This window comes from Uloborus diversus, unplaced genomic scaffold (genome assembly GCF_026930045.1).
Source record: "Uloborus diversus isolate 005 unplaced genomic scaffold, Udiv.v.3.1 scaffold_17, whole genome shotgun sequence".
Classification (NCBI taxonomy): Eukaryota; Metazoa; Arthropoda; class Arachnida; order Araneae; family Uloboridae; genus Uloborus; species Uloborus diversus.
Window position 1 is genome coordinate 1,626,060 of NW_026558318.1, and position 26,933 is coordinate 1,652,992.

The window sequence follows — 26,933 nt, forward strand, 5'->3', positions numbered from 1 at the left end:
AAATCTGAACAAAAAATTCAATTTATTTCGATCAAGGGAGTTTTTTTTCATAAAAATTCACTTCACGAATAGTATAAGAGAAAATAAATTACAAGCATCAGTATATTTTGCCCTGTCTAATCGAAACTCCCTGAGTGAGTAAATGGGAATAAAACCTATAGCAAAATTTATTTTCTTTATGTTTATAAGTGACTGAAAATTTTGATTAAACTAATGTTTTGTCCATAATTATTAATTTTAGGAAATGATACTTTGGAGTAAGGAATTTTTAAAAACTTGGTAATAATAACTACATTTTGAACATCTAAATATTTTGACGTTACGTTGCATTTCAGAAAACACAAAGATTAATCATTGCCTATTTTGTTACTTAAGCAGTTATTGATAATAATAGTTTGTCCCAAAATCTATAAAATCTACAAATCCTGTTTCGGTACCCTGAATTTGATTTTAATTGCCTCATTGAGAAAAATATCTTCGTTTCTTCTTTTTTTTCGTGTAAATATGTTGGAAGTTCTATGTTTGAAATAAAGTTTACAGATGTAACAACATCAAAACATAAATGGAACATTAGAGACTTTTGTTGTAATCTTTATGCGGCAATGACCTGAAGACTTTGTATAGAATGAATGAGTTTTCTTCATTCTAAGTTGAATTTAAAATCTCTGTCAAAATTAAATGTAAACATTGTTTTCCCACGAACATTGAAAACAAGTACAAGTCCTCTACTGGTGCTGTGAATGATTTTTTCTTTGTTTCATTAAGAAAGTGTCTACTTTCTTTTCTTTATAATATTGTTTTGATTTGAAAATATTGTTCAAAATGTAAGTAATAGATGCATGATGTGATGCAGAGAAATAAATAAATAACAATAGATACATTTGTTTGTTATTCATATGAGTTGAAAATAAGTAATGTTTCAAACTACACTTCCTCAACTCCTCATTTTATTTCTGAATATTTCTATCTACCACATCAAATTAAAGTAATAATTTTCAACTTTATTCAAATTAATATTTTAACCAGGAGTGTCTATTGAACCACTAAAATATTTAGAGATTCTTGGTATCATTTCTAACTTTTTTTTTTTTTGGGGGGGGGGGGTTACCTCATTTTAACCATCTACCTATTTCTAGTATTAAGCTTTCAAAATTTCCTTTGCATATTTATCTTTCAAATTTTTTATTTAATGTTTAACTTAATCACATTTTAATCAGAAAATTGTACAGGGTAAACTTAAACATGCAATTTTTTTGATAGCAAACCATTTTAATTGCTGTTCCAAGGTTCCACTACACTGCTAAAGTAATAATTTTTCCTAATATCCGTGTTAGCCTGAGATTTAAATAGCTTAAAACAATGACCCCTTGTCCTGTTTTCAGTGCTAAACTTCATCCCCATAACATCTTTCATTTTAATAAATTTAAACAACTGAATCATGTCCCCTCAGTCTCTTCTTTGCTCAAGACTGTACATTTTTAGTCTTCTAAGCCTGGAATCATCATCTAAGTGGGAAAGTCCATTTATTAGCCTTAATAGAGAAAACACACTAAGTTCCTGCTATTGTTTTGCACCACCTGCAGTTAGAAAAGTTTTTTCAACATCTTTTTGTTCATAATTTTGTATGCATTATTTATTAGAGGCAAAATGGTTAAAATAAAGAAGTTAGTCAAAAACAAAAATATTAACTTATAAATTTTTATTCTCACACAATATTGTCACAAGTAAAATAATTTAATCTTGTCAGAGTTTCTGCACACAATGCATGTGGAGATGCACGTTATACTTAAGATTACTGAGCTTCACCTAAATGAAGAAACAAAATAAAAACTAAATTAAAATAAAATATAAGCTTTTCTGTTTTTTTAAGTAATAAAGGTATTTAAATAAAACATTGAAAACAAAGCATATAAACTAATTTTTAATTATTTTAACACTAATGAGAAGTACAGCTTCGATATCTCGAATCTCTCGTGACGGGAAAAAAATTCGAGTTATCAAGGTTTTGAAGAAATTACACTAGTAACTCTCATAATTACACACAATACAAATACGTTAGTACTATACTATACATGGTACTATTTATATACGTACTATGGGAACACTTTGAATTTCAATTACGATAAATACTTCAATATTTTACTACATTTGAAATTTAATATTTGTTGAAAGTGTACAGGATGAGACAAGAAAGTGTACAATAATTTCGACTTTATTTTTTAATCTAAATTTTTTAAAATTCTAACTTGATCTTCAACCATCAGTAGCCCCAACATTCATAAACATTTCAGAACCCATTTTTTAGGGGTTACAAAAGCAGAATGATGAAAATGAGGGAAGAAATTTTCCATTTTTGATTGAAAACGGATGAAAAACTCAAAGTGTACACCATGTTCGAAAGAAATGCACCCCCTCGTACCCACACTCCTCTATTATCTTGCCCCAATCCCCTATTCCCAAAACATCCAAGAAAAGGGATGAAAAACTTCATGCAATTGTCTCTGGAACTAAATTTAATACAAAAATTGCCAAAGAAGAACGACAATTGAAACTTGCTTGTGTGCAAAAATTTCGACATATCAAGGGTTTCGAAAAAATTTTTCGAGATAACTATGAGAAATACAGTGGCTCCCAAAAGTGTTCGTACACCTAACGACTTTCAATAAAATAGGACCCTATGCATTGGTTAGAATTAATATTTCGGAATAGGTATTTAATTTCTGTGATCAATTTTCAACAAAACTACATGAAAATTTTGTAAAACATATTATAACTAAATTTTTTAAAAATTGAAAAAAACAAAGTGCCGGAAATTTTATCTCACAAAAGTCTTCGTACACTTTAAAAAATGTCTATATGTTATTGAATAATCTAACTTTTTATTAAGTTATTACTTAGTAGAATATCATACAGTATCAACAACACCTTTTAAACGTCTGGGAATAGATTTCATTCTTTTCTTTTGCGTAATTTCCGAGTAAGTGTTCAACCACACTTCGAGTCTTAGTGTTTCTAGCTCTATTTTCGTTTCAAAGCCATATTTTAGTAACCTAGCCTCCAGATATGTCTATATATGTTACATTAAGTTCAAATCTGAAGATTGAAGGGGTATTTTCTAAACTTTAGGACAATCTTTGAGGCACTAGACGCAAACGTTGAAAACCGTGTGCTTCTTATCGTAATCTTGATAAGAAACAAAGTTGTTTCCGATTACCAAATTTTGGGCTAATAGTTTAAAATTGGTTTTTAAAATATTTAAATGAACAGCATGATTTATTATTTCATCAAAAAATTCCAAACTACCAAGTCCTGATGCTGATATGCACCCTCACACAAGAACACCTTCAGTCCTGATTAACTGGTCCAACTACGTTCTTAAGATTAAGTTCCTAATTTTTTCTTCTATTTACAATTATACAGCAATTGAACCAAAAATGTTGACTTTACTTTTACCTGTAAGTAAGACAAAATTCCAAAACGTTTTGAGCTTATTTATCATTGGCTTATGGAACGAAGATATTCCTGTCCCTCAGTCTCCAAAACATTCGTTTCCTTTGTATCATTGAAACACATACAATTTCTGAGAATTTAATTGTTTAGAATCAAACAAAAGGCACTTTTCATTTGCCTAGTTCTCACCAAATTTGCTTGAGTTCTGCCCCAGCATGCAGTAACGTAACGAGAAAATTTTTTTAAGGGGGCACTTTGAAAAAAAAATTTTTTTTTTATTGATCAGATAGGAAAAAAGGTCAAAAGGTGTCCGGTCAAAATTTTGAAACTTTTAGTTTTAAAAACACAATTTAAGCCTTAAAACGCGATTGTAGGCCATGATTATTGACGTTAGGGTAAGGGAGAGAGCTCAGAGACTGTTTCCGATCGATTATTTTTTTTAAATAGATTGAAATCAATTCCTTCTCCCCCTGAAGTTTTCGAAATTTAAGTTTCGAAAACGCAGCGTTAGACAAACGTTGAAGATTTGATGGATAGGAGGATCTGGAGCATCTCCCAGGAAAATTGTTCAAAATTATGTTCAAAAAATTTAAGCAGTGTTTTACTTTCAGGGGCTATCCCACTTAAATTTTTTGTAAGTGTCGTTTGAAAAACCCATTGCTTGTGATATTAAAAAATGGCTGCATGGGGACGAATATTTTCTTAAACTAAATTCTTAAAAGCAATTTGTAAGGCCATATTTTGTAATATTAGGGCCAGTGATTTTTCGAAATTAGAGCTCCAAAAACACAATTCTGAGCGATTTTCAGTGTTGTTGAGTATTTGTGGGCTTCTCTCTAAAACTTACAAATATTTGATGCAAAAGAATAACATCTTTGTTTATAACATATAAGAAAGCTGATATTAAATTGGTATAAGTAAAACCAAAAAAACTCTTGAAAAGAACCATTGGATGAGTTCAAACCGAAATTTAATTTTGATGTAATTTACTTCGATAAATATTTCTCTTTATAATCAGCAAATTATATTCGTGTTCTTAATTTGATCAATATGAATGACCAATTCAGTTTTAATTGTCTGTTTTTTTATCTAGTGGGATAACATTTTAATAGATAAATATTTGGATTTTGAACATTTCTGTTTTTCGAAAAGTTTTTGGGGGATTAAGGTTTTACAAATATTAAAAACAGATTCATTGCTTGTGTTTTAATTTGATTGTTCTGTTTATCAATATGTAAAAAATTCAAGTATGTACTATGCACCGATGTTATAACTAACTTGATTTTTCTGTGTGTATAGGGGGGGGGGGCGCTGTCAGCTCTTCGGATGGTCCTGCTAACTACACCTGTAGAAATTTTGTTGCTTAAAAAATTGTGTGATCATGGAGCTATTGCCAGAAATTCGGGACTTATGCTAAGAATGCTAACAGATTTAACAACAATAATGTAAGTTTAATAAAATGATGAATTTTCAATTTAAAAACAAAATTTTTCTGGAAAGTTTGTGTTTTTATACAGGCATCTGTTAATATTTTAATTGGCATTGCAAAAAAAATCTATTGACGTTGTAAAATTTACTACAAGTTGTTTTCCTGGTTTAGTTTTTTAACTGCAAAATATCATTTTTACTTGAAATGCACCGCCAGCTCAGTCAATTCCAGCCGAGGACTGCAGTTTCGTGCTTATTAGCCCTCATCAGACCGGCATAGGAGAGTGACTGAGCTGGAGATGGAAAACCTCTTAAGGGGGTCCGGGACACATTTTGAAATTTTTTTTATTATATACTTTAGAATTTTGAAATTTTTTGCACTGATTCACCATTTATTTAATAAGCAAAATCATAACATAACTATGAAAAAAAATTTTTTTACTTAAATTTAATTGGTTCTTTTAAAAAAAAATGGGGTTGCTTTAAATTTGCTATAACTCAAAATATTCTTGATGGATTTTCAATTTTTTTTAAATAAATTACGCACAAATATCTAAGCTTTAATTTTTATTCGGCGATTTTAAAAATATTGATTCAATAAAAAATAAAAAATATTTGAAGAAAAATTTCGAAAAATTCGAAGATACTTTTTCTTTAAAAAATCATAATTTTTGCAGTAAACGTTTTTTTTTAAATTCGCCGAATAAAAACTAAAGTAAACTGTTTGAAAAAGATACAGTCTAAGTAAAAACTTTAAGTCCAGTGCACTTTTTTGAGAAATTCGACACACCTTAATCTTAGAATCGAAAAGTCATATAAGTGATAATTATTAACCTTAAATACAAGTAAAAAAGACAAAAAAATTTAATTGTAAGTGTTTCATTATCAGAAAATATTAGAGATCAATATTTGAACCTGAGTAAAATCTTTAAGGCCAACATAGAAAAAAGCATATGAGGACAAAAATTCAAATATTTATAAGCTTGTGTGGGAGCCATTCCTTCAAATTACTTCAAATATTCTTGTTTTCATGAATGAAACTAGTTTTTGACAAAATTCAGGATGTATTTTTTACCACTCATCTTCGATAGTAGATTTCAGCTCTATTGATGAAGTATAATGTTTCTCCTTTGCATAAACTCTTCTTGCTAAGTCACCCAATAAGTTCTCTATTGGGTTAAGATCTGGAGACTTAGTTGGTATTTCAAAGTTTCAACATTGTTTACTTGGAGCCTATTTTTTGCACTGTTACTCGGATGGATAGATTCATTGTTTTGCTGATATTTTAAATTTTCTCCAGCAATAAATTCGGCATTTGGTAAAAGATGACTTGGGAGGACATTTTGATATGCTTGTGAGCTCATTTTACCTGAAACAAACGCAACTGAGCACACACCATTGTAAGCAAAGCACTCACAAGTTCTGACAGAGCCTCCATCTAATTGGCGCTAGTAGAATATTTTTTTTCTTTTCTTAAATCATGCCAATAGTACTTCCATCCGTTTGGTCCATCCAAACTCCACTTTTTTTCCGTTAGAAAAAACTATTTGTATCCATTGGTTATCCCAGGTCATGATTTTCTAGCTAAAGTTGAAACGCTCTATATTGTGCATTTTCAATAACTGAGGTTTAAGCAATTTTGCAGCATTAATAAAACTTCCACACCTTCTAATTGTGTTATATATCATTTTTGACAAACATTTAAACCTATCGTCTGAACAAGTTTCCTGGTTGAGTACTTTTCAGGTAATGTAATAATTTCCAAACTCTTCTTCCATGACGCCAGGACAAAGCTTTAAGTTCTCCCAGGTTTTCTTTTTACCCTAATTGTGTTTAAATCAAACAAAAATGTTGACTTCAGTCTTCGATCTTCCTATTTTTTCGCAATAGTACGCCTACTTATCCTTGTTGAAGAAAAAGCTTCAATCTGCCCTCTTTCTTGAACAGTTAACTGTTTACCTTACGATATCGTCACAAGTGGAATAAAAACTGAAGAAATTAATCACAAACTGCAAGTTGAAGGGTTTCCCTAATCTTGTCAACTGAGATGACATTTGTTACAGAATAACTACTTGCATTTTTTAAAAAATACTAGTGACCTCAAAGTTTTTACTCAAGCTGAAATGCTAACTTTGAATAAACCACTGCTTTTCTGGTTATTGCATGCTTTACAAATCCTGTCTGTTGCGTTATTTCTTACCAATGAACATTAATAATTAATAATACAATAATATTAAAATCCCTTTAATTTCATTTTCCTTTTTTCAAAGAAAATTAAACTGGCCTTAAAGTTTTTACTCAGGCTGTATGCTCCAAGTTTCATTACTTTATCTTTATCGGTTCCTGACTTATAAGAGTTTGAATGCAAGAAATCGGGAAAAATTGCATCATGGAGAAAAACGCGTGTAAAGTTTTAAAGTTAGGTACACATTAGCTAGGTGCATGCAACAAAAATAATTATATCTTTCGTTCTATTTAAGATATAAACAAAATGCAAACGTCCTTTTAAGCAGAAAAAAACGGAGTAATTTTTTACATCATAAAAAAATTGCAAAATTTGACGATTTTTGTGTCCCGGACCCCCTTAAGGAAGCCAAGAGTGCCAAACAAACTGGTAGCTAATATAGAATTAGCACTGACCAGACGAGTGACCGAAACAATGGTTTGGTTCAAATCGAATATTGCAGGCAAGGCAGGTATATTCAGTAAGTTACCATCCCCCTGGAGGTTTTCCACCTCCAGCTCAGTTAGTCCTATGCCGGGCTGATTGAGTGCTAATAAGCACGAAACTGCAGTCCTCGGCTGGAAATGACTGAGCTGGCGGTGTATTTCATGTTTTTCTGCCTTAGCCCTGGCTACAGGCTGGTATCTTACTGAATATCATTTTTACTTGTTCATTTTTATCCTTTAAAAATATTCTATTGTATTTTAAGTAATACACTTTAAAAATTTGCTATCCTGCTTTTATACAAAGTTTCAACTAAGCGAGATTCCTGACATCCGAGGCACTGGTGGTCCCAATTAGTTCAGACAACTGAGGCAATACTGTAATTTCAAAAAATGAGAAGATTAAAAATTGCACTGTTTTTTATTCTTTAATATGACATTAAACAAGCACCTGAATGAATAGGGAAGTTGCAACCTATTAAATGTTCATATTTTGGCTATTGGATATTGTTCATTGACCCTCAAAACTAAAAAATTCACCATCGCCGAATTTTAAAACACCGTGGTTGATTTTTAATGAATTTTTAAAAATCCACGCTCTTCTGAAACGTCACGAGCCTACGTCACAGGGCACTCATGGGCAGTCTTCCGCGGAAGATCCCTTGTTTTCGCTACGGACATTTTGAACGCACTGATATTTTTATTTTTTAGAAATTCTACAATCCTTTTGAACACACTATGGAGGCTGGACTGGTTAAAGCACAATCTAAATAATTTTCCTCAAGTAACATCAATGATGATATTCGAATATTTCTGAGAGGATGAGAGATTTAATGTTCCAGAAACCTGAGGAGTTAAATGCGAGGAGATAAGCCTTTTACGTTTTGTCTTCGAAGTCGAATGCGTGACCTTTGGCTTCTCCCCTATCGGAAGAGCGCATGACGTCACTTCCTATGCCATTTGACATCACAAGGGCTTGAACTTTAAAAATTAATTTAAAAAAAACTACTAATCGTATCGCAAAAATTTTTTCACCTATGATGTTCATACATGTTACTCTATCATATAAAAATAAAATTGAAAAATCGAAAACTTCCCTATTGGCACATGCATTTGTGCAAAGAAAGTGTTCTCATTTTAGCTCAAGAAAATCTTCATCAAAAAGTATTTCGTTGTTTATTAAACGAATTATTATAAGTTCAAAATTTTCAGTGTATGAATGCTTTGCAAACGTGATAATCTTCTGTGGAACAAATGTTAAATATAAAAATATCTTCTCACTCATTCTTAAAAATCTCAGTCTAGTTTTAACAGAGGGTGAGCTTTCCTCACCCATTTTTTCCCTTAATGGCAGATTAAAATCTTTTGTTAATCCTCTATTTAACGACTTTCTCTATTTAACGACGGCTTTTCACGGTCAAAGATGGTCCACTGTAGTGTTAAAAGCATTCTATTTAAGGACGCTTTTTACTTAAGGACGATTTTTTTTGGTCCCTTGAAAGTCGTTAAACAGAGAGTCAACTGTACTATTAAATATTGCTTGAGAATGTTACCTTACCATTATTTGTCAGAGCATCTAACCAGACTTCAGACAGAGTATTACTCAACTTCAAAGGCGTAAAATCTACGTAACGGAAGAACTCCAATCTGTGGCTAGATACATGGGGAAGAAAAGGAAAGTAACTACATTTTATAGATTTTATAAACATTTGCAATTCATTTTTCACTTATAGATACTTGTTAACATACACCCATTGTGTCTGCGAATCAAATATGACCCTTTGAAACAAAATTAAAAAGGAATTGTTAGAGTACCAGTAACTTAATAAATTAAAAAAAAAAAAAAATAGACTGCTGCAGGTGAGTCGCAAGTCAGTAAATATTTTACATGTTTTCAGTTAGGGTGCAGCACAGCACACTAGTGAGGCAAGAAACAGTCATTGGGCCGCCATTTTGGCTACCAAATAATTTTTTTTCTCTCAAAGTTTAGTAAAATTTTTTAGTCTAACTAATTTTTCATTTGAAAGCTAAAAACATTGAATGCAATTCATGCATAAATTTGTACAATCAATAATTGAAAATCTGAGCATGCCTGTCTGTCTGACAGGAGTTTAGAGTTGAACCCGATTCCTCGAGATTCGAAATTTTTGGAGGAACTCATTTCGCTTAGTCTTATTGTTGTACAACTTTAATTAGCAGAGATATCAAAACTTTAGTTTACACTTTTTTGCCAACTTAATAGTTTTTGGCAGGACAGAATCATTCGAAAGAGACAGACAGACCGCCAACTCACCACAGGCGGGAAACGAAGCAAACAAAAGGACTAGCCCAGAGGCGGATGGGGCAACATGAACTGGCCCTGGCATTTACAGGCCAGCCGGCCCCTTAAGACTTGCTTCTTGAAGAGGAAACACTCCCAACGTCCTTGAGGGGTTTTTTTTCAGATGTAAAAGATAGAGCGGATACATCTTCTAGTTTTAGTAGGGAGTCACCATTAGAATTTGAGTATTCAAATTAGGAGAACTGCGTTTACGAATGCGGAGAAAAAGAATCAATAACACGAACACCTGCATAGTAAAAAGTGTAATATTCGTGCTGATGATGGGGGGGGGGGGGGGATCAAGGGTACTCCCCCGAAAAATTTTCAGAATTATAGCTTCAAAAACGTATTGTTAGACTTTTCAAATGATCTTGGGCGATGTTTGCGGGAGGTAGTATTTGAAGAATTTCCCCAAAACTTTTTCAGAATCAGAGCTCTAAAACGTATGTGTAAGCTATGTTTGGAAACACTAGGAGATGGGGAGAAAAAAAGGGGGTTCAGGAATTCTTTCTAGGCAAAATTGCTCAATTGAAGTTCCCAAAGCGCCTTATAGGTGACAGGTGACGCTCTTTGGCTGGAAGGCGATGTTTTTTTAAAAATGTAATGTTTGTGCAGATTATGGCGGGGGGGGGGGGGGGGGGGACACACTCCCCTGGAAAATTTTCGAAATTGTAGCTTTAAAAACGTACTGTTAGACTATTTTTAGATGATCTTGGGGGTGATATTTGCGGGAGAGGGTATTTGAAGAATTCCCTCAAAACGGTTTCAAGATCAGAGTTTTAAAATGATGTGTAAGCAATGTTTTGAAACAATAGGAGAGAATGGAGGGGGTTCAGGATTTCTTTCTGGGCAAAATTTCTCAATTGAAGTTCTCTAAGGGCCAATTTAGGTGACAATTGACCATCTTTGGGAGGAGGGCTATGTTTTTTGAAATTGAAGTTCTTCAAAAAGTTTGTTAGCTATAAATTGCCCCCTCCCACCCTCCTAAAGTTAGTATCTGAAGGTCTTGTGTGCAATAACGATTGATGAGGAACTTTTCATGCGATATCGCGTGAAAAAAGAACGTATAATTTTGTCGAATGTCTTTAAACTACCTTTGACAATGTTAATGAAAGCAAAGATCCGGTGTCCTCCCCTCCCCTCCGGGAATTTTTTTTAATTAGTTGTTTTAAAAATTCATTCTAGATGATCTTAGGTAATGTTTGGGAGAGAAGATGCTCGAAGGTGCTCTGTCCAGGAATTTTTCCGTAATTGAAGTCTAAAGAAAGGGATATTAGGTCTTCTTTGATAACGTAAAAGGAACCGACAATTACTGAAGCTTAAAACAAGTTATTTTCGTCGACTTTCAATGAAGAGAGGGGGAGGAATTTTCAGGACATAATTTGGAATTGAATCCTATAAAACGAAATTTGAGAGGACCTTTAGTGATGCTGGCGAGCGTGTTGGGAACAGAAATTTTTCGAAGTTAGCTTTTAAAACGCAGTTTTTGTCGATCTTTGGTAATATTAGTGGGTGAAGCTGTTCGGGGACCTCCCTTCGGTAATTTTTCGAAATTTGAATTCTAAAACGCAGTCGTAGATGATATTCATTGATGTTACCAAGGGTTCAGTGGCTCTTCTTAGAAATCTTTTCGGGATTGAAGCCCTAAAAAAGAAATTTCATACCATCTTTGGTGATACAAGGGGGAGGAAAGATTTGATGACCTCTGAAAATTTTCTTAATTGTAGACCTAAAAACGAAATTTTAAATGATCCTTAAAGATGGAGTGGAGGCGCTTCTGCAGGATTTGGGAGATCGCTCTCCTGGAAGCTTTTTAAATTTGAAGTCTCAAATACGAATCATAGTCTATCTTTGATAACGATAGGCGACATGAGACAAGACTGGGTTCCGATTTAGAAACTTCTCCTGCACTCTTTCAAAATAAAAGTTTTGAACGCGTTTCTAATCTACCTTGGAGGTGTAAAATGAATGGTAAGGCTAGAGGATGTCTCTCCCTTCAGCATTCTTTGCTAATTCCCTACCTTTTTCTTAAATTATTGATACAAAAATTGTTATGGAAAAACCTCCCCTCAGTATATATTTTCCAAGATCATTTTAGTTCTTTGTTTTTTTTTATAGTGAAATTTTCAATTTCCAACCTAATGTTTGAATTTGTTTGAAATTAAAGAGTTTGAAATTCGTTAAAATTATTTTTTTTTCTTTTTCATTTTGGACTGGATGTGGTACTTTTCAGGGACACCAGGTCTTCTCCCAACTTTGTTTTACTTTAAATATTCTCCAGCTAGAATATCGCAATAAAATTTTGTTTTACTTTCATTTTATACATTCAAACACTTAGTATCCATTACGTTACAAAGTTTTAAATCTCCCTTACTGCATTTTAACTTTTTTTCTTTCTAAAACATGCTTCCGCGACCCCTATGGAACCGCCATAATTATCTAGCTATTCATTCATTGTATTAAATTGAAACTTATCATAGGTTTTACTATATACTGAATACTTTTTTGGTTGATTTTCTTTTTTTTATTTTTTTAATTTGTCAGAATGTCGCGAAAAAATTCTGCTCAGGTAAATTATAATAAAGAACCGTGGATGTTCCTAAATAATATTTAAAGGTTTAATTGTTTAATATTCAAGGGTTGCATTTTCTTTCAAAATTTTGTTGAGAAAATATTTTTTGTCACGGGAATTCCACTTGGTATTTTATTTAATTTTTTTTAAATACTGAGGTTTTTTTTTTACTTTGCTTACCCCTAAATTAAAATTGGCAGCCACGGTTCTACGCCTCCCCTGGAGGCGGCCCTGCCTTTACGTGTTCATTGTCCCCTACAGACTATTATTACAGGCAGCTGTTAGGGCCTTAGAAGGTCCTGGACAGTTATGCCACAAAGCTGTCTTATCGGCCGACCGATGACTTTACAGACACACAGTAAAGCATCTTATTACTCACAGCATAAGTTTGCAGAGTTCTTTTTCTTTTTTTCTTTAAATTTTACAACCATTACTTTTCTTGCAGCAATTTTCTTATTAGTCGTTTAGAAATATACCGGGTTATTATAATATTTTCAGAGATATTTATTTATTAAGTTTTTTAAGGAAGAAAAAATGAAAAGAAAAGAATAATAGGTGTTTTTTTTCTTCTTTTTTTTTGTACTATTCAATTGAAAGATTTAATGCAGCCCAAACCGAGGCGGCCCACCGGCACTTGCCCGGTTGCCCGCCGGCCCCATCCGCCACTGGACTAGCCCCTAGCAGTGATGCAACATCTACGTCAATGTTTTCAAAACATCAATGTTTTTACTATCTATTGAGGGCCGATTTTTTTCTAACTTCTGTTTTTTTGATGTTGATGTCTTGTATTTGAACCAAACAAATCCTTAATAAATGTGAATAAATTTACAGTTATGATGAAAGCTTTATTACCAATTACTTAGAGCGAGATCTATCACATCAGAAAGAGTTCTCTATAGTTAGTTGTCTGTAGAAATAGATTTATACAGTTGACGCTCATTATAACGACCACACATTATAAAGACCGTCCCATTATAAGGACCAGTGGTAAAAGTCTCAACTTTGTTCCTATGAACTCTATGTTAATTTGCTTTCGTTATAAGGACCGTTCTGCATCGTCCAATCCAATACAGCGACCAAATTCAGCGGACGCTATTTCTGGTGTTCTTTCCAATAAAACAAATTTGTAGCTTAAAATGACTTTGATTATTGTTTATGGACATCTGCCTAAAGTTTCAATGTCAAATCCAACTTTGAGAGGTGGGGGGGGGGGGGAGATCACCATTCACCACAGCTAGCACAAAATAATAATAATAATAATGGGAGGAAAAATCAATAAATTTCTAGATTCCTAAGAAAAGGGAGTTGACAGATGTGTTGGTAATTTGGTGTTTGAATCTAGTGGTTTTTAAGATTTGGAATTCTCGAGAGACTTTTAAATATTTCTTTGAAAAACAAGAAAAACACAGTTTATCACCTATATCTGAAACAGAAAATAATTTTTTGCAAAAATCACTTCTGCTAAAAAGGCAAACATCTGTTTCTGGTTTTATGTTCAGAAAATGTTGTGGCAGTAGTATTAGTAGTAGATTTGTAAGTGTGTAACATTTTCCTCGCTATATTTTCTACTTAAAATTTGTTTTGATATTCTGTCATAATATTGTGCACACAATTTTTCTAAAAATTTCTATGATAAAAATAATTTGGGCATTTAACTGGAATGTTTGAAAAAGTACCATTTTTTTGGAACAACGGAGCAGCCATGATGAATGTGTATTTTTTTTAAATTACACCTCTTATAACTCTTATAACGACCACTCGTTATAAAGACCTTTTTCTCTGGGACGGAGATGGTCGTTATATCGAGCCTCGACTGTATTGCAGAAAAGCTAACAATCCTTTTTTCCAGCACACTGTTAAAAAACAGGGGTGATTGTGAGGTTCATCAAAAAATACCTGAAAGTTTCAAAGCTAGAACGGGGGGGGGGGGGGGGGGGGTTGTAATATTTGGCCCTCATTACTTAAGTGTACCTTTGCCATAGTATTAAATAGCTCTGAGTAAAAATATTGTGTGAACATTTAATTAAATTTTTAATGGGTTACAAAGTTACTTTTGAGTGGTGTTATAGAAAATATCAAGACATTTGTCCATCTTAAGGCTCTTGCAGGTATATTTGATGAGTATTATATAATTAAAAAAAAAATGCGGAGGTAGGAAGATAAAAGCATAACGAAAAACAAAACATAATTCCGGTATTTTCGGACATAAAAATACCGGAAATACGTCCGAAAATACCGGAAATTCGGTAAAATACCAGAACACAATCACCCCTGTAAAAAAGTATTAAGTACTTCTAAAGTTTTTCCCTAATATAAACATATGTGTTTTTAAATTATAGTGTTGGTCTATAACAGGGCTTCTCAAACAAGGTGGCACAATAATTGGCCAAACGTGCCACCAAATGTCCAGATTCTGTGACAATTCCCTCTAGAGCTTGGAAGACTTACTAAAGAAACATATTACCAAGACAGTAATACCGTTGACTTTACTTAACTAATAAACTGATAACTATGAATTAAATTTTAGCATTCAAACATTTTTTAACAAAAGTTTAAAAATGTTACAAAAGTTAATGTATGTTCCTCTATTTTTCGTAGAGGAACACACATTAGAAAGTTAGATGCTTAAAAACATCAATGTATCAATACCATCGCTATTTTAACTGTGAACATAGATGTTTCAAACATCAATATTTTTCATTGATGTCGCATCCCTATATCCTAATATATTAAAAAAATTTTAAAAACTTGTGTAATTTAAATATTTTGAAATAATTAGTTTAAACTTTAAAATCAATAGTCATTATTCACAGCAAAAAAAAAAAAAAAAGATGAAAATATTTTTTGCTAGACTTCTTGAAGATCAGAGTTTTAGATTTAATCTTTAACATTAGCAATATTTTATGTCAGATGTTATTTCTTAAAGATTCTCAAATAAATAAGAAAAAAAGCTGAATCGTTAAAATACTGCTGCCTGCCTGCCACAGTTTTGGGTGACGAAGTGAGTCACAAGTGCTCTATTAGAAAAACGAAAATCTGATTTTTTAAAATAATGGCAGAGTAAAAATAACATTACTTGCCAACCTTCGAAGAAAAAAAACAGGAGATTCCACTAGGGTGATTCACCAGTGGCATATCTTCACAACATAATTATTAGTTGTACTTTTAAATAATATGAGTACTAAATTTAAAGTGAAACGGGGGTTTTCGCAGATGTAAGCTAATTGGTAGCAGCAAGAAAAACATACTGCAAAGAAAAAACCTAATAATAAGTAGTGAACTTGCTTAAAGTTCTGTACATTCCCTAGTCTCTTCCAGAAAAATAGCTACCAAAATTTAATTCCTAAAATCCGCAAAAAAAAAAATCAATATATAATGAAAATAATATATATAATAAGTAAGTATAGGGTAGCACATGTTAAAATAACTTCAAACTTTCAAAATAATTGAAATATTTTCAAGATGCAAAAAGATTGAAATCTGCTGCAATTTTCGGCAGAGCACGTGCTTCATTGAACATACAATGTGGAAAGCTTCCAAAAAATTAATTTTTACTAACGGAGTTATTAATTGGAAAATTTCTTATTCCCTGACATTGGTAGACTAGAAAGGGAACTATCATTGAGAAGAAAGTGGGAACTTTTTGATGATTGACCGAAAAAACGGGAGGAAATCGTAAAAAACGGGAAATCAGGAGATGGAAGCAAAATACGGGAGTCTCCCGTTAAAAACAGTAGAGTTGGCAAGTATGAAATAAGGACTTATAAGGACTTGGGGCATTAAAATAAGGACTTGTAAGCACTTATAAGGCAAAATATTAAAGTAAGGACTTGTAAGTATTTGTAAGAACCTGTGTGAACCCTGCAGCTGTAATATTTTATAAGTCGCCACCTCATTGTGTTAAGAAAGATTTGGTAACCTGTTTCAACACAATTAGGGAAATTTAAAATATTTTCCAGTATTTTGTTATTTCATGACAAGTAAATTAATTTTAAGCATAAAAATGAGTGACAAAATATAAAAAAATAAGATTCACAACAGACTTTCACAGATTCACAACAGACAGATCATTTGTGCTCACCCCTTATATGAGCTTAAAAAAATATTGTTTAATGTATAGTTGGACCCTGATTTAATGAATTCATTGGAACCAAAACTTTTATATGTTAAATTGAGGCTATTTGTAATATATCGGGGTGAGAAAAAAAAACACCTACCGTATTTTCCTGCATATAATCCGCAGATTATCTGCTAAAAAAGGCAAAGTTTATGAGGTGCGGATTATATGCAGCCGCGGATTATCTGTGATTTTTTTCCCCTTAACACCAACGCATTGAACCTCAATATTTTTACAATAGGATTCACTGATCAAGACCGTACGCCGACTGATTGTTGTTTATTTTATGAAGCATGCATGTTCTTCTTTGCTGCATGCATGTATGTTGGTTATTTTACGTTGCTTGAATGTTCCTCTTGGCGATTCATATCATGTAAAATAAGCAAGATTACAGTGAAATAGGTAGCCATTTGCACAAGATTAGACCATTTGTTCCTTTGTCTTGACTCTTTGTTTTTCAAGTAATTAGCTTACTATAATCAAGATTTCAAGAAGAAATCATTATATTTTAGATTATATTTCAGATTAATTTTGATAATGCCTTCAAAGTAATTACCTTTTTCACGTTTTTAGTTTAGTTGCTCAAATGGTATGTTAAAATCAAACTTTATTTTTTTACATCGTATTATCCGGGGATTATACGAAGCTTTTTTTTCTTCAGGCTGATTTTAGGACCTGCGGATTGTAGGCCGCCCGCGGATAATACGCAGGAAAATACGGTACCTTATCTAAAAGCCCTAAGCAAATGCACAAGAATATCCATGATTAGAAAGTATACACTTTTTATTCAGCATTCTGCGGTTTATTACACACTAGTTATTTTGAAACTTTAAAGTAGTGAGTCGTAGATGTTTGACTATTTCCTTGATACTTGACTTGAAACAGTTCTCTTTCAACTTTATGGAGAAAAGAAAGTAGTCATTTACAGCCTGCTGTATGCGATATGTTTTTAGGTTCCAGGCCAAGTTAAGCATTTGAAAGTTGGGAGTTTCATTATTGCCTTCTGCATCAGAATCACTATTCATTGGTTGCTCCCTCGCCATTTAAAAATGGCTGATTCCAAGAAAAGTCTTTTTCTGCTTCAGACAAGATGTATGTATCTTTTGGAAAACAATCCAATACATGAAATACACCGCCAGGTCAGTCAATTCCAGCCGAGGACTGCAGTTTCGTGCTTATTAGCACTCATCAGCCCGGCATAGGACTTACTGAGCTGGAGGTGGAAAACCTCTTAAGGAAGCCAAGAGTGCCAAACAAACTGGTAGCTGACATAGAATTAGCACTGACCAGACGAGTGACCGAAACAATGGTTTGGTTCAACTCGAATATTGCAGGCAAGGCAGGTCCTTAAGGCAGGCTTCCTTAAGAGGTTTTCCACCTCCAGCTCAGTTAGTCCTATGCCGGGCTGATGAGTGCTAATAAGCACGAAACTGCAGTCTTCGGCTGGAATTGACTGAGCTGGCGGTGTATTTCATATATTTCTGCCTTAGGGCGGTAATTAGGGGCTATAGGGCGGTAATTTACTGAAACAATCCAATATTTCCTAACTCAAATAAAAAACAAAAAACTTTTTGGCTGTCAAAATAATTCGTTAATTCGAGATTTATTATTCGGTAAATAGGGGGTTTCAGGGGAAAAGAAAACTCTCTAAAATGGGAAATTCATTAAATAGAAGTTCGTTGAACCAAGGTCCAACTGTACGTATAAATAATGTATGTGTGACAACAAAGTTGGACAATAATAATCGCTAATCATGTGATACTTACAAGTCAGGTGAAACAAAATGAGCATTGGGTACAGGATACAAAGCTTCATAAACACGCTTTTCAGAAGTACCATGAATGGCGTATGCATTGAAAAGGTTTACGTGAGGAGGGAAGTAAGATTTCGGAATCTTGGCAGAACCAGACCAACGCTTACCCAGGATTTCTGCTCGGTACTGAACCGGTAAGTCGATCTAAAATCAAAGGAAAAAAGTTATTGATGCCTTTCAAACATTTTATACAGCATAATAATTTATATAAAGCTGTGATGCTACAGAACAAAAATTGGAAATTTTTAAATGTTTGGAATCATATATTTCCAATTCAAAGTTTCCTGATGATAACACTTTTATTTAAATAATTGAACACATTTTTTTAAAGGCCCAAAGTTCCTCCGAGTGTCAGGCGAACTTTGAGCTAGGTAAATAATTCATTGTAAATAGTTTTAATAATAATTATTTTTAATTTTAGATAACTGCCCAATACTTTAGAAGTTTGTCTTTTGTTTTATGAAAATAGACTCAAAAGCACTACTAAAAAAGGATAGGGGTAGAAAGTAGTAAGTGGTTGCCTTAAGCCCCTACATATACCAGGCCGAACTGTCCGCCATTTTGGATCAAAAATCTGAGAAATATTATCACACTAGATGTGTTTTCGCTTCCTTTCAGCTGCATTTTATGTTAGCATAATGCATTTGTTTTTGTCCCAAATTAACATTAGAACAACAGAGTGTCATATTTTAAAAAAAATAAACAAACCAACAAAACATCAAGAAATTGAAAACATTTCACAATTGGTGAAATTTTACATATATTATTATTATTCGGTTATTTGTATGATTAATTAACTTGCTAATTAATTATGAAACTAGTATTACTTTACATTATTAATGCTCTTAGTAGTATTAGTGTAACTATATATTTTTATGTGTTGATACTATATACTTGAATTTCCAATAAAGTGAATTAGTCCTATTTTTGGCAGCATTGCATTTTTGGATCTTAGCAATTAATTTATCAACTGTTTTAAAAATGTAACAGTTGTATTTATAAAAATAAAAAAAGGCATATTTTTTTAAAACTAAATTACTCCATTGCAATAAAAATAGCACCGAGAATTTACATAACAATGTTTACTGCTTTCGCACTGAGGAGTTTTAGCTTCAGATTTCCAGCAAATCGTCGATAAAATTGGTTTTTTATCTTGGGTTATTAATTTTGAAATTTAAAGAAACAAAATCCTTTCTGTGAACTATTAGCACAGTACACTGCGGCACATTCACTTATTTTTACGATCATAACATTCTTTCTTGAGTCTTTTAATAATTCACCCTATGGCAATGGCTCAAGAACAGACGGTCACTTTGATCCAAAATGGTGGATGCGTCGGCTCCCTAGTTATACGGGCCTTAGCCAGAGCTAAGGCAGGACTGCGTGCAAAACACCGAGACCCTGGTTAGCAAAAATTAATTTAAAACACTGGGACGAAATCGCAAGCAATGGTGCAAAAATGAAGGTACATGGGTCTCCCTCATATAACACGGTTAATTTGTTCCGTATAGTATCGAAACCGTGTTATACGAGACTTTTTTTAAAGTAACATTTTTACAAATTTTTAATACTAATTATGTATGTACATGAGATAAATCAGGTTAAGATATATCGTGTTATATGAAATTGTGTTACACGAGACTTAGAAATAATGTAAATCAAGGGATGTGCACTGGGCTAATTTAGATAGCCCAATACTTTAGAAGTTTGTCTTTTGTTTCATGCAAATAGACTCAAAAGCACTACTAAAAAAGGATAGCGGTGGAAAGTAGTAAGTGGTTGCCTTAAGCCAGGGCTAAGGCAGGACTGCATGCAAAACACCGAGATCCTGGTCATGACATTCGGAGACTGTAGTTCCTCGAAATTAATTTAAAACACTGGGATGAGATTTCAAGCAATGGTGCAAAAATGATGGTACAGGGGTGTCCCTCGTATAACACGGTTAATTTGTTCCGTGTAGTATCGAAACCGTGTTATACGAGACTTTTTTTAAAGTAACATTTTCACAAATTTTTAATACTAATTGTGTATGTACATGAGATAAATCAGGTTAACCCAGTCAGCAAAATATCTTGCCTCAGTATTGCATAAAGGTTGACATGCAAGAAAAATCATCTTGCATTAATACTGCCTCAATGTTGTTATGTTACTCCCTTTATGCTGTCAGCAGGCTGCCACAATATTGACTGACAAGGTGTATGCAGCATAATATCAGGAAAATATCAAGGTAGGCTGCTTTTGTAACATTGCATACGTATTGATATGACAGGATAATATCAAGATGTTGTCATGACAGCATGAAATCAAGGTCTAGGCAAGATGATCTTGCTTTTGTAATCTTGCATACGTATTGATATGACAGGATAATATCAAGATGTTGTCATGACAGCATGAAATCAAGGTCTAGGCAAGATGATCTTGCTTTTGTAATATTGCATACGTATTGGTATGACAGGAAAATATCAGGATACATTGACATGACAGTATGAAATCAGCACGTTTGCAAGGTGTTTTATCCATTTATTTATTTGTATTATTCTCACTTCAAACTCGAGAATTAAATTTCATTCTTTAATTATTTCTGTTATTCTTCAAGATAGTTTTCTAATCTGAGAATATTTTCTTAAAGCTGACATCTGATCGGAAATTCATATAAAGATATTAATAGTACTCGCAATTTAATTTAAAAAAATGAAAGTTTCTTCCTTTTTGCGTAATACTTGACTTATTTTTTAAATTCTTGCTTCTAATTGTATTATAAAGACATAAAATGCCTATTTAGAAATAATTACGGAAGTTTTTATAGCACATTTAAGAGTAAAGGTAGCAAAATAATAAATAAATACAATAAAGTACATTTTCAAATGGATGTCAGCATTGAAAATATCCCATGGACAAAACATATGAATTTATCTCAAAGAATAACATAAATAACCATTGAATAAAATTAATCTTACTTGTGAGATTGAAGTGATAATACGAAATTCTGGACTTCATGTCCTTTGTTATTTTCGGCCATTTCTAACATTGATCGCACATCGTCTGCGATATGACTTGTTTAGTACTATATTAATAAACAAATGCAAATATCAGTTATTCATAAGTTATTCCTAAAACAATACTATTCCACACTAATAACTAAGCAACCAACTTAACGAAGCCTAAAAAATGCAAAGCCACGTGCAACTCCTCTGAATCGACTGAATCAATGTGCCAGCAATGCGAGGGACGCTGGGTAGAAAGAACTGTGCTCATGCGCAAGTATCAACGAAGGTCCACCTGCTCTATTGTGTACTAATTACCTTAACGGCGACAGCATGAAATCAATATCATCTTGACGGCATCAACATGTATGCAATGTTGTTATTTTAAGGTAATATCAATATTGATATTTTAAGATGAATGCAATGTTGCATACGTGTTGTTATAGTAATATTGCTTTTTAATCTTTATGCAAGCTTTATGCAGTATGAAACACGTCAATATTGACGCCGTCAGTATAATATCAAGATCTGTCAAGGTTGATGCAAGAAATTTTGCTAGTAGGGAAGATATATCGTGTTATATGAAATTGTGTTACACGAGACTTAGAAATAATGTAAATCAAGGGATGTGCACTGTGTTATATCGAAACCTTCCATCTTCTTTACTAATAATAAAGCTGAAAGTCTCTCTGTCCGGAGGATGTCTGGATGTCTGGATATCTGTAGGATGTCTGTAGGATATCTGTAGGATGTCTGTGACGTGCATAGCGCCTAAACCGTTTGGCCGATTTTCATGAAATTTGGCACAAAGTTAGTTTGCAGCATGGGAGTGTGCACCTCGAAGCGATGTTTCGAAAATTCGATGTGGTTCTTTTTCTATTCCAATTTTAAGGAAAAAAACTATCATAAATTACGAAATTATCATAACGTGGAACCGTAACATGGGCACAAGCCAATTGGCGAGATACGAAATTATCATAACGTGGAACCGTAAGATGGGTACAAGCCAACTGGCGAGAAAATTCACCATACATTATTTGTAAATATACAGGCGAACCAAAAGACCTTTTGATTTTTCTATTACGGGCAAAGCCGTGCGGGTATCACTATTTGCATTAATAAAACTATTTTTTATTCGCAAAAAAAAAAAAAAATAATCAACACCTCTTGGAGCGATTGGAGTCAAAATTGAACCAAAGCCTGTTTACGTATGGATTCATATATTCCAAATTTCAACCAGAACGTAGCATTACTTCTTGAGATAGGGTCCTCACAATGGAAAAAAAGAATGGGCGATTGCGCTACCCCCTTTTTAGCTGTTGACACCAAAATAAAATCAGCTCTTATACCCACTAAGGGCTACTTGTTTATAAATAAAACATTCGAGCTATATCAAAACCATGAAGTATTGAATTCAAGTTTCGTACTGTGTAATATTGAAACCGTGTTGTAGAAGTACCGTGCAGGGCCGCTGACAGGGTGGGGACAGTCGGGACAAATCCCCCCCCCCCCGAAATTCTAGGACACAAACTTTTTAGTCCTTCCCCTTTTTTAGTTAGGCTTTCCTTCTCCACTCAAAAAAGAAAGAAAAGAAACAACCAAGATTCTGAATCCTCTAATGAAAACATTTCCCCTTGACCTTGTTACTTCTTCCTTTCAGTCAGACACCTTCTCTGACCCCCCCCCCCCCCCCGCACAAAAAATGCGCAGTGGACAGGGGTCATTGTTTGAAATGGGGAATGTCGTAGACTGGTTTATCTTCCATTTTCTCTTTCAAAAGTAGAGGGGGATTGGGGTTCCCTCCGTCCTCTGATGGAGCATCAAGTTTCGTGGTGGGTTGAATGTTTCATTGATTTCACCGCTTAAACACCCACTAAAAATAGCTTTTTAGCATTTGGTATCATCGCTTTGTTTGTGTGGTAAATGTTGACTCTTTACTCATTGACAACATAGCTTTGCAATCTATATTTCATTTTTTTTTTAGGATAACGCATATATAGTTGACTACTGGCAAATTTCACGTCCATACATATTTAAAAGTATTTAATCAGGTGTTTAGTTGATCTGCAGATATATTTCTTGGGGGTATTTCAAGTATTTTTGGTGCAAGAATTATCAATACATTCATTTAAAACAATCATTTTAAATGCAACTATAGATTTGAGGAAATGAGTTCCGCATACGTTATCAATCTATTTAACTCATGATGAACTTTTTTTTTTTTCAAATTTTTGTTGTTCAAGGTTTGAAGTTATGCACATAAATCAATCATATTCTGTTGCCTTATACATATGTATATAAAAAAACAAAAACTTTTGTTTTATATTAAGTTATTAGTTCGAACCTTGTCAAGCCAATATGTAAATAAAGTATATCAAATATGCCGTTATTTTAAACTAATTTTTTATTACTTTTAGTTTGATTTTACAAACCCCAAATAAACGTAACTTTGAACCCTATCCCCCCCTCCCCTGGAGTACTTGTCTGGAACCACACTTGCCTCTGACCATGTCCCCCCTGAAAAAAATCCTGGCTACGGCCTTGGTACCGTGCTATGGGAGGTACTCCTATATAAGCTTAACAGTCTAAGAGCCAGTGACCAGCAGATTAACCGTATTTTACAAAACTTCATATTTTCTTCAGACCTTACCTTGATTATGAAATGGAAACTCATTAAGCTAACGGCGGCTCCTAAGCAAGGGCGCCCATATAGGGGGGCAAGGGGGGGGGGGGGGGGGGGCTCGAGCCCCCCTTAAAAATTAGAACTTTCTTGCTTTCTATAACTTTTTCTTTGCAAAAATGTATAAACTTCTTCTCCAGCCATTAATGAAAAAGTTATTAAAAATGTCAAATTTTTATGACTCTAATCTGTCCTGAAATCTGCTGCCATGGGGAAAATATCCTGCTAAACCATGGTTAAAATATCTGAGCCCCCCCCTTACAATTTTGCATATAGGCACCCATGCTCCTATGGGGGCACCAGGGCGCCAAAAACAGGTGAAAATTTACATTATTTTAGCAAAGCTGTTTGTTTGATACGTTAAGATAGTCAATTATTATTATGTGAAAGTAACAATGCCAGACTTTCAGGCCGGTTCCTAAGTCATGGCAGATGACCATTAAAGTGCGAAAAAAAGTTGAAAATTTATGTCATTTTAGCAAGGCTGATTTTTTGATATGTTGAAGCAGTCAGCTATTACTATTGAAAAATAACAATGGCAGACAACCGGTAACATCAAAAAAAAAAAAAAGTTGACAATTTATGATGTTTTAGCAAAGCTGAAATTCATATATATTGCCAATCTAGATATTCTAAGGCTATATCCAGAACGGCAGACAGCTGTTGCGGTTCCAAAATTTTGGCAGACGACAAAATTTCGTGGCCATCACAGCTTTAAGAACGTATCATACCAAGGGACACTTTTAATTACAGACAAATGAAATTTTTAAAAATTAGTTTTTGAGAACAGACGAAAAATAACCTTTGAAAGTGGTGTTTTTTGAGCGCAGATGATAAATATTCCGTGAAAAAATGTCTAAATAAAATGTCTAGTTACTTTTGATGGCAGCCGATAAATACTCCTTGAAATTATTAAAATAAAGAAAAAAACTTTTGCTGTAATATATGAATAACATCTCAACGATCCTATGACTGGATTTACCAAAATATTTGATTTTTAATTGTTTTATATATTAATGGTTTATTAAGATTTGAATTTATTCGGAGCCTTCTTAAAAATAAAAACTTACTCCCTTACTTTTACAGAATGCAATGACGATATATTTTTATTGGAAACCTATCACTATTCACCAGTCAACTTTGTGTTCTTAACGTTATTTCTTGTTAATAATCCACTATCATTAATTAATGTTTTCCCTATTTCATTGAAGTAGTATAACATGATATGAAAAGCGCTCAAGGGTTAAATAATCTGTCAAATTCTGTCAATATAATCTGTCATAATAATCTGTCTGTCTGAAAAGTCGTCTTTAAATAGAGAAAATTGTTAAATAGAGCGTCTTTAAACAGAGAGCCTACTGTAGGTGCATACTTTTATCTTTTAAATAACGAAGAGCACATTTAAAATCAGTTGACATGATTTAATCGGCAAAGAAAGCATGATACATAAATCAAAGAAAAAGGAAATCAAATTTTACGTTATTAAATATATTTTATAATTTATTATAATATTTCTATATTTGGTTCTGAAAATTACTTAGAATAGTACATAAAACCGTTACGCAACCTATAATTAAAAAAAAAAATTTGGTATAAAAATATTTGCGTGGTTGATTTAAGGTGTTCACCATCCAAAAAAAAAAAAAGAAAAGAAAAAAAAAACGTATTCTACCATAAACCAAAACGATTTTTAACTGCAAAAGATTTTATCTGGAATTTTTTTTTCACGAAATATTTATCATCTGCTATCAAAAAACACCACTTTCAAAAGTTATTTCTCGTCTGTTCTCAAAAACTTAATTTAAAAAAATTTAATTTGTCCCTAAATAAAAATATCCCACCGTATGATGAGTTCTTTAAACACAACGACAAAATTTCTTCGTCTGCCGTAATGTTCGAATTACAACATCTATCTGCCATTTTGGATATAGCTCTAGAATACCTAGATAGGAAATAAATAAATAAAATGGATGGATGGATGGATGGACGGACGGACGGACGAACAGACAGACGGATAGATGGATAGATAGCTAGATAGATTATATATATATATATATATATATATATATATATATATATATCAGGGTTTCCGCTACCGTCGCATTATTTGCAAAATGTGAAAACACTACCTCAATTGCGCAAACAGAGTAAAGCATTTTTGCTTTTTTGCTCAAGCAAAAAATAAATTATTAAAAAAAAAAAGGAGAGAGAAACAATGTATAATCCAAGAGAGGAAGCAGCACGATAATAGTCAACTTAATCTTTTTTAAATCTTAAGCTAAGATTTTAAAATTACTATGAAGTCACCAATACTTAGTCTTCCAGCATTATGCCCTTCTCAATAGCATAGATAGTAACTAACTCTCAATAACTGCATTATTAGGAGGAAGAGAGTGCAACGTTTTAAAAACAAAATATGTAGTTTTTTTTTTTTTCATTTTATGTTAAAAAAATAGCTGGTGTAGTTATTTCTTTAAGGATGAAATAGAGATGAAATAAGAATTTTATTTTGAACTGGAGATGAAACACACTGAGACATTTAGAAAGATATGGTGAATATGTAACATTTTAGCATTTTGCTAAAACTTTTCCCACAATTTTAGCTTTTATGCTAAAGAACTTTTGAACCCAGCTTAAACCCTGATATATATATATATATATATGAATTTCAGCTTTGCTAAAACACCATGAATTGTGAACTTTTCTCTGGAATTTGAACTCTTTTGGAACCCGCCTGCAGGTCTGCCATTGCTATTTCTCAATAGTAATAACTAACTACTTTAACGTATCAAAAATTCAGCTTTGCTAAAATGACATAAATTTTCAACTTTTTTTTTGCACTTTAATGGGCATGACTTTGGAACCAGCCTGGACATCTAGCATTGTTATTTTTGCTTAGTAA

General features: G+C 33.0%; 1 protein-coding gene across 1 annotated transcript in view; it reads right to left on the reverse strand.

The window, feature by feature from the left end:
- Window positions 1–1,684: 1,684 nt before the first annotated feature.
- Window positions 1,685–26,933, reverse strand: part of LOC129233111 (UPF0462 protein C4orf33 homolog) — a 78,045-nt gene continuing 52,796 nt past the window's right edge. Inside the window, exons 6-8 of the mRNA XM_054867170.1 lie at window positions 18,321–18,511; window positions 9,104–9,198; window positions 1,685–1,806 (exon numbers count right to left, since the gene is read on the reverse strand). Of these exons, the coding sequence (XP_054723145.1) occupies window positions 1,793–1,806; window positions 9,104–9,198; window positions 18,321–18,511 (300 nt within the window). The 3' untranslated portion in view covers window positions 1,685–1,792. The remainder of the gene's footprint in view (window positions 1,807–9,103; window positions 9,199–18,320; window positions 18,512–26,933) is intronic.